The sequence below is a fragment of the Carassius carassius genome, chromosome 10, assembly GCF_963082965.1.
Source record: "Carassius carassius chromosome 10, fCarCar2.1, whole genome shotgun sequence".
NCBI classification, from domain to species: domain Eukaryota; kingdom Metazoa; phylum Chordata; class Actinopteri; order Cypriniformes; family Cyprinidae; genus Carassius; species Carassius carassius.
Genome location: NC_081764.1, coordinates 10,427,855 through 10,443,540, shown reverse-complemented (window position 1 = coordinate 10,443,540; position 15,686 = coordinate 10,427,855). Strand labels below are relative to the sequence as shown.

At 37.0% G+C, this 15,686-nt stretch overlaps 1 protein-coding gene across 2 annotated transcripts; it reads right to left on the bottom strand.

The window, feature by feature from the left end:
* Positions 1 to 3,690: 3,690 nt before the first annotated feature.
* LOC132151757 (signal transducer and activator of transcription 1-alpha/beta-like) lies at positions 3,691 to 15,184 on the bottom strand. 2 transcript variants are annotated; one of them, XM_059560106.1, is made up of 24 exons: positions 14,989 to 15,184; positions 13,851 to 13,982; positions 13,538 to 13,685; positions 13,105 to 13,200; positions 12,915 to 13,007; positions 12,748 to 12,826; positions 12,587 to 12,663; positions 12,233 to 12,384; positions 11,990 to 12,148; positions 11,816 to 11,905; positions 11,619 to 11,678; positions 10,455 to 10,475; positions 10,269 to 10,362; positions 10,002 to 10,049; positions 9,455 to 9,538; positions 9,261 to 9,359; positions 9,029 to 9,164; positions 8,875 to 8,927; positions 8,683 to 8,777; positions 8,476 to 8,615; positions 8,180 to 8,368; positions 7,813 to 7,867; positions 5,394 to 5,452; positions 3,691 to 4,146 (listed from the first exon to the last, which is right to left on the bottom strand). In XM_059560106.1, the coding sequence occupies exons 2-24, from the start codon at positions 13,979 to 13,981 to the stop codon at positions 3,806 to 3,808; spliced, it is 2,499 nt and encodes an 832-aa protein (XP_059416089.1). In that variant the 5' UTR covers position 13,982; positions 14,989 to 15,184; the 3' UTR covers positions 3,691 to 3,805. The 2 variants fall into 2 exon arrangements, with proteins under 2 accessions (XP_059416089.1, XP_059416090.1); XM_059560107.1 differs by lacking the exon at positions 5,394 to 5,452 and having other exon boundaries at positions 3,979 to 4,146.
* Positions 15,185 to 15,686: the final 502 nt, after the last annotated feature.

The following is a 15,686-nucleotide window of genomic DNA, read 5'->3' as shown; positions in this document are numbered from 1 at the left end:
CTGGATATACTGAAAACCCCCCATAGGGAACGCAAAGTCAGGAGATACACGTTTGGGTTGCTCAGTCTGGTTCACGTGTGCTGTAGTGGCGCCCCCCTGTGCTAAAGTGTGAGTCAAGTTAGTGTTCTGGGTCGGTGTCATAAACTGTTGGATTTTTCGGCCAAGTTCTTCATACTCTGCCAGCATGTTATGCATTTCTGTGTTTGTTTCAGATATGGCCCCCTTAACATCCCCTGAATCAGGTGTAACGTGGTAGTGTCTGATGAGTGTCATGAGAGGTGAGTGGATGTAAAACATGTATAGGGTGCGTGTTTTATTAACATCAGATGTAGTTGTGTAAATCTATTTTGCTGATTTTACCATCTCTTGCAATGACAACAGTTCACTCATACCTTTGTCCTCAGTCTCTAGCAAAAGTTCACTGGACATGAAAGCGTTGATAAGGCCAAAACAAAACTGTCCTCCAGTTCACTGGTGCTGTGTTTAGCTGTTGACCCAATAATCTTAGCGATGCGGAACAGTTCGTCAGCAGGTAAGGAAATTAGCTCTCTTTTGATGTCCCACACCACCTGTTTCCTTGCACGATCGGCCATTATGTCACCGCCTGTCGTCCCTTCCGTGGTAGCCTGGACCTCAGGATGATTACAGTACTCGGAGATTGCCTGGCACACGCCCTCTTGTCTCGTTGCTCCGTGGATGTAGCAGCCGCCGGCCTCTAGCCCCAACGCCGCCTGGTCCCTACTGTTCTGAAATCTTTGGATCCGCCTCCTAGCGTCACATGGAGTGGATCCTGGACAAGCCCCCAAGAATCTGTTGCAGGCCCCGCCTCCGGAGGCCCGTCAGACAGATTACTGTACCTGTAAAAACAGGATAAAATGAAAAGACCGGGAGGAGTCACGTCTGCTTCTTCACAGCTCCTCTGTTGGTATGAGGAAGCATGCGCAGTTCACCAGTCCGTTCGCGACTCCCGGGCCAGAATATCAAAATAAGAGTCCTTTTTTTTTCTGTCCATGTAAACCAATATACATACGTTAATTTGCACACTGCAAAAAAAAAATAAGGTGATCGTTGAACTTATAAAAATATACAGATTTCAGTGAAAAATAAAAAAAACAATTGTATACATACTTTGTGTGTATCACACTTGCATCAGTTTTTTATATAATGCATTTTAAGTCATCTTAAAGGCTATTGATGGCTTAGGTGTTATGTTGTGTTAAAACCATAGCAAATTTTCGTAAGGGAACATGGAAAGTCAGAGAGAATATTAGGATTGCTGATGTCTTTTCACGGGCATAGATGTCCATCCATCCATCAATTACATTCAGCCGCAAACATGAGGTGCGAGCGGTCGCGAGCGCGGATGGAGGAATGGCGCCTCGTTTATTTATGTTTACAACTGGGATGGTGGTGCCCCCCTGGGAGTTGGTGCTCTAAGCAAACTGTGTACTCTGCGTACAGGGAGCAGCGGTACTGAAACCAAGCATATCGCAAGTCCAAATTCGTGACATTCCTTAAAGGATCAGCCATATCACAAATGACGTCATAACTAAGGTTATATTGTATTTAAAAATTTAAGATCATCAGGCAAAAAATTCTGGGTATCATACTCATGGATTTCAGAATTGCCACAAGTGTTAGCTATTACAGTATATGTCACACCAATTCTAAATTCTGTCTATCTGTTTAAAAGGCATGTGTACAATGACATGGGACAAATAAATTTTTTTCCTTGAGTAAGGGAACAGATAGTCTTGGAAACCTAACTGGTTTTAACTTGTTAACACAACATCTCACCACTACGGGACTGTATAAAACATTTAGCCAGATCAGTTATAGTTTTCTTGGTTTTCATTTAGAATGACATTATGACAGATTTATCTCTCATTAGATGTTTTATTGGACCAATATTGTACCATTGTTAACACTCATATTTCAACTCTACAAAGTCTTGTTAACAGATATAAAACATATTACAATAAGGCTGACAGTGGACACAATGCAAAACATGGTTACATGCATTTGAAGCAAAGTCTACAAATTCAAACAGAAGTGCTATGGGGTATTTAGATCTAAAAGATAAAGTGATTAAATAACGGTTGCACTTTACAGTATGTGTACTAAAATGTACTTATAGTGTACTTGCAGTGTATTTATCTAAGAACGTTCTGATAATACAAGGTAACTACATGGGGTAGGGTTAGGTTTAGGGGTAGGTTCAGGGTTAGTACCTAGTTATTACATAGTTATTGTAATTACTATAATAAGTACATAGTATGTACATGAGGAACAGGACTGTAAAATAAAGTGCTACCTAAATAACTATGATATCTTATTTCATTTCAGAGAAAAAAAATATATATATATATTTTTTTTTTTCTTTTTGTTCTCTAAAAGAGTTCAGAGACCGTTCAATCTCCTCTAGGACTTTTAATTGATCTGTAAACATTGTTACACAACAACTAACTTAAGTGCATTTTTCTGTCATCAGAAATCTCAGTGTTACTCTCAGAGTAATCATACAATCAGTCGGATTCAAATTCAGTTTGTTTAAAAGATAAAAACATCTAAAACAAATATTAAGTATTTTCACCAGCTGGATAACAGAACATCCGAACTAAATTCTGCTTTTGAAATTCTAGAAAATGTAAGCGTCAAAATGATCATTTCCCTTTTTTATATATATAAGTTAATCCCAGTATCTGCCTCATTAAATCTGTAATTGATAACTCAACTATCCAGCACCAAAAACAGGAAAATTATAAGTATTTCTATAGTCTTGAAGTTGGGTTTAGTGAAAGCCATCAAATCACTTTTAAAATGATTAACTACAAGGAAAAAAATCGAGTTGACTTAAAAGCAAAGCATTCAGGTACTTTTCAACAGTCTCGATAGTGGTTATACAAAATAAACATATCATAAAAGTGAAAGTTAAAGACTACTATAAAAGCATTATCAACATCAGTGACTTTAAAAGTCAAATTAAGCCATTTAAACCAAGCACTGCGTTTGGTTTAAAGTGCTGTAATAAATTTTTTTGCCATTGAAAAAAAAACATTTTTAAATTTTTAGAACTTTAAAATTGCACCATATAGATGGAGAATTAGTTATATAGTTATAAATGCATGCGCAGAAATGGCTGTTGTTAAGACGCTTTTAAAACCATTAGCTCAAAGCTAATGCTAATTCACATTACTAAAGGTGTTTGACACATTAATAAAGTCTATCGGTTTCACTATCAAATTATCTCTCCAATAAGGCCCAGTTAATTAGAATAGAAGAATACAAACTGTTCTGCTGATCATTTACTTGGACCACAAAAGCATGAGCTTAACTTAGGTTAAATGGCAGAAGTGTTTTTTTAATATATATATATATATATATATATATATATTTTATAAAGTCATCCAAACTCTAATTTCCACTTTCATTGCTAAGGAGCTCTAATATTTTCTGAATCAATTTCAATGTAACTTTTTCTTTCCAGCTTATTTTTATAGGGACAAATATTTACTAGCAGCTTATGAATAGTGAGTTCACAAGACCTCACTTATCTTTGTCAAAGGTTTTACTCCCCTAAAATTTAATAGACATACTGTAAGTAACAGATGATTGGCTGAGTAGACATTCAGATATAAACACTAAATTGATAAAGTAATACTAAAAAATCAGTACTGAAAATGAAGATACTTGATTACAAAAAATCAGAGCTACGGAAAGAATTATACGGCTTGAGTTGGATCATGGTTTTGTGTAAAATGGATCAAATTCAGGGGGTCAATGGTATGTTGGGATTGCCAAGATCTTAAAAATTAGAATCAAGGATGAAGTCATCTGGCTCCTCCTGCAGCAAATGAAGGTTTATGTCATTTAAAAACTCTTGCAATGTGTAATTAACATCAGTGTCTGTAGAGAGTGCTTCACCAAGGTTATCCTCGACACTCTCTGGAAGGTTTTGTTGGAGGCATGAGTGTGAAATGTGGGGAGAGGTTACAGGAAATGTATTTGGAACAGTGCTCTCGCCATCGATGTCCAAAATACTGTTAAAAAAATCAGCATCAGTGGTAGAGCTGGAGATCATTGGAGACTTCTCGGACCCCTTGAGCAACACATCATCATCACCCGCATCAGAAGAGGAAGGAGGGTCTTTTAAACATGAAGGAGATGAGAAAGCAAAAGAGAGAAGTTATTAACTCAATAGCTGCATTACAATAATAATGACTTCATGTATTTTTTATGCTGATTAGCATCACTTTTAAAAATAAAGGTTCCAAAAGGAGGTTTTCGCAGCTCTGCCATAGAAGAACAATTTTTAGATCCCCAAAGTGCCTTTCAATAAAGAACCTTTTTTTTTTTCATAGAGTGAAGAAAATTTTTATATATTGTTTTTTTTACTATAAGAACCTTTTGTGTGATGGAAAGGTCCAATGGATGTAAAAGGTTCTTTATGGAACCATAAATGCCAATTAAAAAAAAAAAAACTTTATTCTTAAGACTGTTGGGTCAGTTTAGAGATGCACAATATATCGGTACCAGGTAAGTTATTAGCCAGTTTTAGATTTTTTTTTTTTTTTTTTTTTCATTTTTGAGATAGGTGGATATTTAGTAAATATTATCTTCAGCAAATCTCAAAATGGATATCCATTTATCATACTGTACATCATAATATAACAACATATAAAAAATCATAGTTATTATTCATTTATGTAAAAAAAATAAAAACTGTTGAGAATTTTAATATCAGCCATTTATCAGATAAAAATAAAATCAGTTGCAAAAATATTAGGTAATTGATATCGGTGCATCCCTAAATTGTGGCATGCAACATGCCAAAAAAAAAAAAAACACTTAAAATGTAAATGTCAAAATATTCATTTTTTATACTGTACATTATAATACAATCATTTAAAACAACTCATTGTAGTTTTTTTATGTAATTTGTTTTAAACAAAAGGGTACAAGATTTTAACATTTGCTATATCATCAGCTTATCTATACTGGAGCATCCCTACATTTTCCATGTGCATGTGGCATGCAAGCTCAAGCTTCCATAAACATTTTTCAATCAGTGTTACCAGAATGGTTAGGTTAGGTTTGTGTTATTGAAATACAGAAACACTACAGTCACCACCCACCACACAAACAGCAGGTGACTTTGTACACAGTGAATCAAATGCAGGGAATGGTAGGGATGGTAGGGAAAGAGAGGAAGAGTCTAAACAAGATGAATTTGACCTAGCCTCTGAATGAAAGAGAAGCATCCATAAAGGTAACATCTGTATTCATCAGAAAGCCTTTTGCAATCAAGACACATTTGGTGATTATCCAGCGAATGAGAAGCAGGTTAGGGTTGAGCTGATTGGATTTGGAAGGGCCGTGAAGACGAGTCTCACCTCTGTCCTGTGTGCACAGGTCAGACTCTGGTCCCTCTCTGACGCCAGAACAGCCATTCCTGCAGCAACAGTAAACAACAGAACAGCCCTCTCAGTGTCTACTCATTCCAGAGTCTTAGGGCCCTTTTTTAATGATCTAAATGCAAAGTGTAAAGCGCACGGCGCAGGTGCACTCAGGGCGTGTCCAAATCCACTTTTGCTATTTTAACGACGGAAAAACAGTTGGCGCGCCCGGGCGCATGGTCTAAACGGTCTTATGCATTGCAATCCTTTATTTTTTAATATTTGGCATGTTTGTGTGCTGCTGTGCGTCCCTGTGTTTAATAAGCAACGTGTACGCTCTTTAAATAAAGAAAAAACATTGCGCCAGACTTTAGACCAGGTTTGAGTTGGTCTATGGCGCAGTCTATTTTCAGCTCCTTAAAATAGCAATGCGCCTGCTGCGCCTGAACACACCTCTTTTCTTAGACTAGCACGCCCATTAGGGCCGTCACTTTTGTGAAAAAATCATTTTCGATTTTTAAGACATAAGTGTTTATTGAATCGATTGTAAAATCGATTTTCCATGTCTAAAAAAAAGACGTTTCCTTTTTCAATGTCAAATAACGGACGAACGTAAAGAGAGCGCTGGAAACACACAAGTCAGCAATATTTCTTATTTATTGGCATGAAGTTTCGTGCAGAATAACAAATAGCAACAGGAGTGCAACATTCTCTAAAAAATATATTTGCAGAGGGGACGGCTGCCATAACAAAAGAAAAACATCACTGCAGGCTTCAACCCGGCTGCATTTATGATTTAGACAATTCAAAAATCTCCAAGATTATTTTAAATTATGATTCAATCAATTTCAAACAACTGTTCAAAAAAATGAAACTTAAAATGGACTTGAGAACAGGCCATGTGTGTTTTTTTATTGAACGTAACCGACACTTAGGCTAGGCGAAGCAGAGCGTTTTTTATCCACTATATGTCCAGCTGTTGAGAAGACGCGCTCCGACCGCACTGATGTCCCAGGGACACTCAGGTACAGCTGCGCAAGGTGGGGGTATTACTGCCAATTCTCCACCACAAAAGCCGGTCGCTGTCAGCTTGCAATGGTCCTTTTCATAACTCAGAATCTCCTGTAACTAGATGCGCGAATGAGGCGAATTCGCGTCTACCGCGCCGTGAGACCTCCAGACGCAGGTAAACGCTAATTTACATTGACTTAACATTGAAGTCATTCGCGCCAGACTCTCTATTCGCGTTTGGAATGAACGCAGCATAAGAGGTCGCTTTCGACGTCATTTGGTCTTATAGGCGCGTAAAATTGCTGGTATTTTCTAGCTTTCGCAAGGCATACTGCACTTTCGAAATTCTTTATTTTCTTTTTCTGCTTGTTTCTGAGTTTTGTTACATTTATATTTTTTAATTGTTTAATTATTTTAAAATTAATAGTGTACATATTTGGTTAAAATCGATTCCCTATTTTCATTTTCGAAACTTTTTTTGGCTGGTCCGATCGATTGTGCAATCGATTTTCGAACTAAAAGTGACAGCCCTAACGCCCATGGGCGCAAAAATGAGCGCAAAAGCATTTGCTAATGAAACGACGTGGTGCTAGACGGGAAAATGCGAACGGTGCCGGACTGAAACTAGCAAACACACTTGCGCTGCGCCTTGCGTCGCATTGCACCGGGTGTATGATAGGGGCCTTACAGTCTGTTCGCTCCTGAACTTACAACATCACATGGATGGTGTACTTATCTTCAAATAATATTGTGGTAACATCTTGAATGCTGTAATCTCATAATGCGAACCTCACATCATTAAATGGTAACTTCTAGCAATAACCTGTAGAATTTATACACAGGGAGTAATAAAAAGTATGGCAAAGTACATCTCGTTTCTAAGGCCAAGTTATACTTCATTTATCCGTTTCCGCTCCTTAAAAAACATCAGCAGGCTGTGCTGAGGATGAAAATTATGCCTGCATGTATGCAAGACTAAATTTGCTGTAATGAAGCACTGAATTAAGGCTGGGTGATATATTCAGCTCACAATAAATTAGATGGTGATTAAACAAAACAATCTCATGAATAGTTATAGTAAAGCGCTTATTATAATTTTTTTGTAAATAAGGTCACTATTTCTTCACAAGTATTCAAATATGAGAGCATAATAATAATGCCTATGATTAAAACGCACATCAACCTGATCAGTTTATTTAGCGTTTGTTTGTTTTTTATTTACCGTTGACACTACATTCAGATTCATTAATCAGAATGAATTCAGTCTGATTGAAACAAAAGTTGTGCATTTAAAGAAAGGTTAAAATATCAAATAGTCAACACCAGACCAGGGATATTGCTGTCATAAATGTTACATAATCATGCAAACACTCAAATATAAACCAATAAACAAATACAGACTTACTCTTTAGAGACAAAAACCAGTTTGGTTTTGAGATACTTCAGGTAAGGATTCTCCTCTGAAACAAAAACATCATAAGACAAAGAAAATGATGACTAAATACAGCAGAAACGATTTAGTACTTAGCTCAAATTAATTATATATCAACTATATATATATATACTACATTTAAAAAAAGAAAGAAATGAAAGTTCTAATTAAGTAAATGTTGATTAGGGTTGTTTTTTATATTAATATTGATAAAAAAAAATGGTCAAAGTGTAATATTTATACACAGATTTGTCAAATGTTGTTAACAAAAAAAATTATAATGTTGAAATTTTTTTATTTTAAGTAGTAAAGTCTGAAATTGACCACATTCTAGACTCACCTTCAGTCTTTTCACTGTAGTATTTGCCGAAAGCCTGGTCTTTGGGAGTGTTTGGGTAAAGGTAACACAGTGGGTTAACTGGAATATTTTCTGCTTCCATGATTCGAAAGTTGCAGAGGATATCAGGTAAAGCAATCTGCTTTAGGTCAGTACTGGTGAATGGTTTCACTGTTTGCACACTCGGAGACCCTAAAAAAAAGCATTGTATATTCAGGCTCACATTTGCAGGACCCCAAGTGGCCAAATATTGAACTATGTATATTTTTTTTAAGTATAACTTTAATGACATGGTTTACCATCATTAGCGTACTGCACCCAGCTGAACGTGATTCCTCCATCTTTGATGCTTTCGCTAAAACGCAACAGAAAAGTCCCATTCTGCTTCTTCTTCAATAAAAGTCTTTCCTTCCCCTTGCTGACAAAACCCATTATAGACCTACAAAACAAACAAACTTTTGTTGAAAATGAAGATCTATCCATATATCTATCTATGGCATCCATACCCATCACTCCACAGGTCTGACAGGTAGAGTTTAACCAGGTTTAGAATGCCATCCAGCCACACCCACAGGGTGAAGTTTGTATCAGGGAGGTTCTCCTAAATCACACACAGACAACCATGAGAAAACAAAACACTCATACATCAACACCAGGCATTTTACAAAGACCTATAAACTGTGTTTATCTGTTTTTACCTTACTGAACTTGGTCCAGGATATCGTACAGTTTTCATAGCTCTGTTGTTTACCTGTTTATAAGAAATATTACATTATTAACATATACCAGATAACTTTATGACCTTTATATTTTATGATATATTAATAAATGAAAGATGTGGCATGTACATACCAAATAGTTTGATGGCAAGGGTCTCCAACTGGTCATTGTCTAGACCACGTTTCCCACTGGAGAGAAACTGCCAATTTAGCATTTCCCCAAACTGTGGCCAAGTGGCTGCAGGAGAGCTTTCAAAAAACTTGAAGTTCTAGATGCACACACAAAAAAGTTATTACCAATTTTAGTGATGCAAATATGAATAAAAACAGCTTTTCATGAGCCAAAAGTAACTCCTGCTCCTGACCTCGGGATCTGGGCAGAGCATGTTGAACCACAGAACAGACGCCCAAGCACTCTGCTGCTGACTGGAGTTTGAAATCACCACAACAGGAAGAGAAGAGTTCTGAGATGGAAAAAGGAAGCATGATCATAAAAGCTAGACTGGGAAATCTATGGAACTTTACTGAGAATGTTTTCAATGAGGAAAAGATGTCTCACCTCCAAAGGGACAGACATGCCTTGATAATCAAACTGGGTCTTGAAAGTTATTCTGTGCAGCTCTTCAGTAACACTCAATGAGAGCTGCATAAAACACACAACAGGATTTACAAACAGAACACTACTTATCGCTTCGTCTCCAATTCTGATTATTTTACAGTTTTGCACAATTATTTCTATTTTGTGGCATTATTTATCTAATTATCCCAAGCACTGTAATTAAATGTGTTTTATAGTGACTATTTTGCACTTTTACACTTGGCTCTTTTGGAGTGTTTGTTTCATAAACCTGGTGTGGTTTGTGATTTTCATAAGAACATCTTGGGTATGTTTTGAAACGTTTACTTGTGAAGGCAAACCAACCCAAGGAGAATTCAGTGCATTGTAACAATTTAAGCCTGTTCTGGAACAAACCAAATAATCTACACATGTGGAAACACTCTTAATATGTATTGCCTCAGGTACTGGGTTTATACATGTTACATGCAGCAATGTAATTACTAGCATTTACTGTATAGTTCATCCTTAGAACCTTTAGAAAACTCACATCATTGATTCCTTTTCCTCCACCACCAACTTTCTGGTCTTTTAAACTCTGTGAAAAAGCACACATAGACAATGCTTAAGCTTTTTATTATCGTTTTATCATTATGATCAAAATCTGGTTAAAAAATGTAACACAATCCAATACCAAATAATCAGATGTTATTGTGCCATCGCTTAATGTCAACTGAACATTAAATATGAAAGGTTTTAGTATGTAGTAATAACATGTTACTTTTTATTCGTTCAAATGCACACTGGAAGGACTCACCAAATGTCTGAAATCAGCAACCATGCCCCCATTCATACTCTCAGCCATGTTAAGGGCTTTACTTAAGGTACCCAGCACATTAAATTTCCGAAACCTACCATATAAACACATTTAACATGTTATTTAAAATCATAGTCATGGATTTGTGGAGCAGAGCGATGGGGAAGTGTGTATGGAAACACTCACCCTTTCAGTTGTGAAGTTTCACTAAAAAATAAAAACAAAAGCAAGAGAAGACAGTAAGAATTCAGAGTTCTAACCTTAAAACCATGTCAAACCAAATTAGAGCTGAAGATTTCTTTGCCCGAACCCGACGGGACCCGGTGGGACCTGACGGGTTCGGCCTTTATTTATACCATCTTACGCGGGCTTTGGCCGGTCTCGGGCTTGCGCTCCGGTATGCGAGGTAAACGAGCGGTCATGTGATGTGTTTCGATTAGTGTGAGAAAGATGCGAAAATGGATGCTGAGTAGGTGTAACGGAGGCTTGCCTCTGGTGATTACGTTTTGGTTGCACCAGCAACTTAAGCAAAGTCTGAGGTGTGGAAAAGTTTTGATCATGTTTATAATGAGAATAATGAGTGAATAATGACGCACCATCAATGAGCGCAGGAAAACGCTGAAGACATCTTCAGTGGATTCAATAATGTTCCTCCACAAAAACATGTAGGCTTAGCCTAATCTCTGTGAGTAAAGGTTTTTCAAATGATAACTAAATATTCATTGAGTCTTAAATGCATAATGTGGACAGAGTATTTTCGCTAATGTTGGCATTATTCTTTTATTAAATGTCAGCTGCTAGTGGCGAAGCTAATCCGGCGGAGCCTTTATCTTAATTTTGTTATTGCCAAATACCAATCTTAATGTAAAATTTATCTCAATTTAATTTGTTAAAAAATACTTGTTTTTATTGGTGCGTTGGTCTATTTAAAGGCTAAATGAGCCCATGTCTATATTTAGATTGCTGAGATGTTACGATGTCACAGAGGACTTATTTTATTTCTGTATTCCAACTTCCAAATGGTGTAGTCTATGTTAGTTATGAAAAAATTATGTTAAAACATGTATAAATTACTCATTCTTGACAAAAGGCAAAACAGCTGTGTGTGTGCGCACATTTGAATAATGTCGGGCTGTGAACGTGTTCGGGCTTTTAAAAAGCTGTCAATAAAAATGTACTTGTCGGGCTCGGCCAATTCCTTTTGGGCTCGGGTCCTGTCGGGCCTAACTTTTATGGCCCGATTACAGCTCTAAACCAAATATATATCTTACAATAATGACTCCCAGATTCTATAGTCTCAGAAAGACAAATCATACCATATGAGGAAAGAAAGAGAGACAGTGATCTTACTTGTTAACAGAAACAGTCACCTTCATAACATGGTTGAGTTCAGGAACTTTATATAACAATCTGTAGAGAGGAGAGTTATTGTCCTTTTAGGTCTGAGGGAAAACCTTTTTTTTTTTTTTTTCATCTCAACTTGAACTAAACTTTCACAAAAATTTCACAGGTGACAAGTAATGTGCAGTATAATGTTAGAGCCTGACCTGACTTTGACCGAGAACTGAACATTTGTGCGCAGCAACAGGAGGCCTCGACCTTGCGGCATGGATGGCTGATTCTCTACAACAAATGAGCTAAAAACACACCAACATATAATAAAGCACATAAGCATGAAGACAGAGTTGTGTATTTGTTGTTGTGTACATGTTTGAGTGTACCTCTTTATTAGTTTGGTCAATAGAGTGTCCAATCTACTCTTTAAAGGGGGTTTTCGGCCCGGAATGGGGTCATTTTCGTAGGTCATCTTCCCTACCAGCTCATCAAGCTTCTGTAAGAACATCTGCAGCTGGAACATGCACTCTATAATTTGAGTGAACCTGTCGAAGACCATAAACATCTTAAAAGTAGTACTGAATGGTGTTTGTACTGATCACCGCTCAGAGAAATTCATGAGCAGTTACCATTTCTCTAAGTGTTCCAGACTTGTATTATCAGGAGCACCAATGCAGGACTTCTGTTGTCTCCGCTTCCACTCCACCAGTTCCTCATCTATGAGTGCTGAGCGCAGAACATCAGCAGCGTCCAACATAGCCGAGATATCAGACAGGAAGTTCTAAGACAATGATACAAAAACAGCATGGTTTATAAACGCACATATATACACATATATATATATATATATATATATATATATATATTATGTTTTAGGCTCTTTTCAGTTAGTTTCTCTGGCAACCTAATTTCAAAAGTTTAGTTAACAATAATAATCCTGAATAGAATAGAATAGAATAGACATGCACACACAATTTGCCTACCCTTCTGCAGTTATCAAGTGCATTGAGCATCTTCTGAAGCCCTTCTAATTGCTTTTTCTTCTCTTCTTCAGTGCAAGCTAAAGACACATTAAATATACACACATATTAACACCACCACATATAGTGAAATCAAAGACAGTGTGTTTAGTGTGCAGCCTCACAGTCCATTAGGTGCGTCTGATATTTAAAATCAAACTCATCCTGCTGCTCCTCCAAACACCTTACGCTGTGCTCCATCACCTGTCAAAAGAAACAATGAATCATGCTCTTGAACAAACACGCACACACACACACATACCTGTATAAGTGTATACTCACAGACACACACCTCTACTTTGGTCTTAAGGTCTTTTAACCTATTTTCTACTTGTCTCTGGCTCTCCAACTCCATTGCAGCTGGCTGAACCTGCAACATCTGCACCTGAATCATTGAGAGAGAGAATCAGAAGTGACTGATGATGATGCTGATAATGATATTAATAATGATGATGATGATGATGATACTTTAATTCACTAACTTGCTGTGCAAGTTCTGCATCATTCAAGATCCCTTTCTCCTTCACCAGGAACCAGTTGATAATAGTAGCAAGAGTATAGGGTTCCTCTTGGTATTTCTGCATACAAGCAAATGTAAAAATGCATAGCTGTCAAAAATGAATGCTCTACAATCAAAAACTATTACCAAAAAGATATTTTTTTCCAGCTGATGAATAAAAGAATAATTGACATATAAAGCATAATCATGTTCACAGTGCACTTGGAAATAAAAAGAACAATATCATCAGTTGGTTTGGACGGCAACATATTTGAGGCTATAGTTAAAGTTATTGGTGTAAACAGGCCTTTAGTCTACCAGTATAGTTTTTGTTTAGCATGTTTAGCAATTTTAGAGCCTCACAAATCCAAAGAGGTCATCAGGCATGATGGTTTTGGCAACAGATGTACACTTACCTGAAAGTTTTGTTTGTAGCGTCTGAAATTACGCTGCAGTAGAAAACTCTCTCTCTCGTGCGCAAAACGACTGAACTGGTTGTCCAGATTCTCTAAAAGCACCTGAAACAGGAATGCAGCTTGGGAAGAGTCCCGAGAAGCACGTTCCCTGCAACACACACAGACAGAAACTTTGCTTGTATCGCCTGGTTGATACTCCTTGGTGCAGCTGTGTGCTTCTCCTTATCCATGGTTATTAATACATTCTAGGATATTGAATTATAAGAATCAATCCACAGGTTTTAGCTCTTGCTCACATAGGGAATACACTCACCAGTCCTGGCCCTCGATCCAGTGTGCCAAGTAATGTCTCACATCCATTGGGAATTCATCTCCATTGTACAGATCAAAAGCCCTCTGTGAATACACTGTATCCAGCTGCTGCAATCGCTCCCACTGTGTCATTCTACAAAATAATTACAATAATAAACATTTCATGTTTGCCGAAAGATCAAGGACTAGTCAGGACTGGGACTGGACCTGTCCTGCCACTACTTGGCAAGTCAAATGTCAGAACGGAATCACTGTTCCAGTGGTTATTTTTAAAAACAAGCCATGGAGAGATTTGTTTGGAAGTTGAAGAGCAGAATAATAATGTATGGAATGACTCTTCAACCTGACATTTTTGTGCAAATGGAGTGGCATATTGAGCATTTTTGGTCAGCAAGAAATGTTATTGTACGAAAAGCACAATAGAGATTCTTAAAAAATATATATTTAGACATTTAAGTCATTTATAATGTTTCAAAAGACTCACAATTCAAATATATATATATATATACTTTCTATTCACCAAAGAATCCTGAAAAAAAAAAAAACACTTTTCAAAAGAATTAAGCAATTTTTTAAAACTAATTTTTCGCAATATTACAGTATTATACAATATTACATATTATTTACTGTACTTCCACCGTAGTCCATTCCCACTGTCATCATTTCCATCATATGATGTTATCATACAAAATACGTAATTTGAGATCTGTTTGAAATTGTGTCGAAATGTCCATGCTAAAAATGACAGAAGACATATTAAAGTATTACCAAATTAAACTAACTAATGGGAGTACAAAACGTGTTTTAGAAGACCGTTTAAATTTCCACAGGGCCAAAGGTGCCCAGGACTGAAACACATGCTTATGTTACACGCTCTCTGTCCTCACAGTTACAGTTCCTTCACACTGCCCTCAAACAACAAACGGAAATACTGACTCAAGAACTGCGTTTCTAACCAACCATGAGGACAAAGTGTGACACCACGGTCATAATAAAGATAAGTTATAGACTACTAATATACAGTAATCTTACACTAATCCGATGCATTTGACAGCATAATGACTGATGATGACGACTGGATAACCATCCCATGATGAATAACTGTCATATTAGCGTATAGTAAAATATCAATAACTTACCTGAAACAATCGTCTGCACGTTTGAAGAACCTATCGTCAAACCTCAGTTTGAAAAGTGTCTTCCGCAGACATACAAGAAAGACAACAACAGTCCTGAACTGATCATCAGCTGACTAGAAACACATGACTAGCACTTCTCAGGAAACCGTCGGCTCTTCACTAAACCCCCCTCTGCTGTGCTTTTCTTCCAGCGCGTTGTTCTTTTCCTCACCTACTGAATTATTAAATCCCACCCATCTTGTTACGTAGGGAAACTTCGCGTCAGTTCATTGGCGCAGAAGGGCACACTTGACTACCATATTTGGTAGAAGCTTCCGTCAATCAACTCAGAGCGGAGGGGTGTCGATAGAACATCGGTAGAAATGAAACTCTCGAGCTCTCACGTTCCAAGAAATGAGGAAGTGAAAGTCAATGGATGGATGTACAGAAATGCCATACGATCTCTTCACGAAATATTTTATTTATTTTACACTATCCATATATAAAATACGATTATACATTTTAAAAAAAATGAGTTTACAAACTGAGATACTGGTTTAAACATTTCTATTTGATTTTACGTGCAACTGTTATAAATTAACTACATATTCGTAACTACATATTCGTATTCAAATAACTCTCATGACACGTAATTCTGGTTTTTATGCTCTATCATTTCTGTTTATCTTGTATTCTACTAGTAGTGCTCTGTTCCTCCC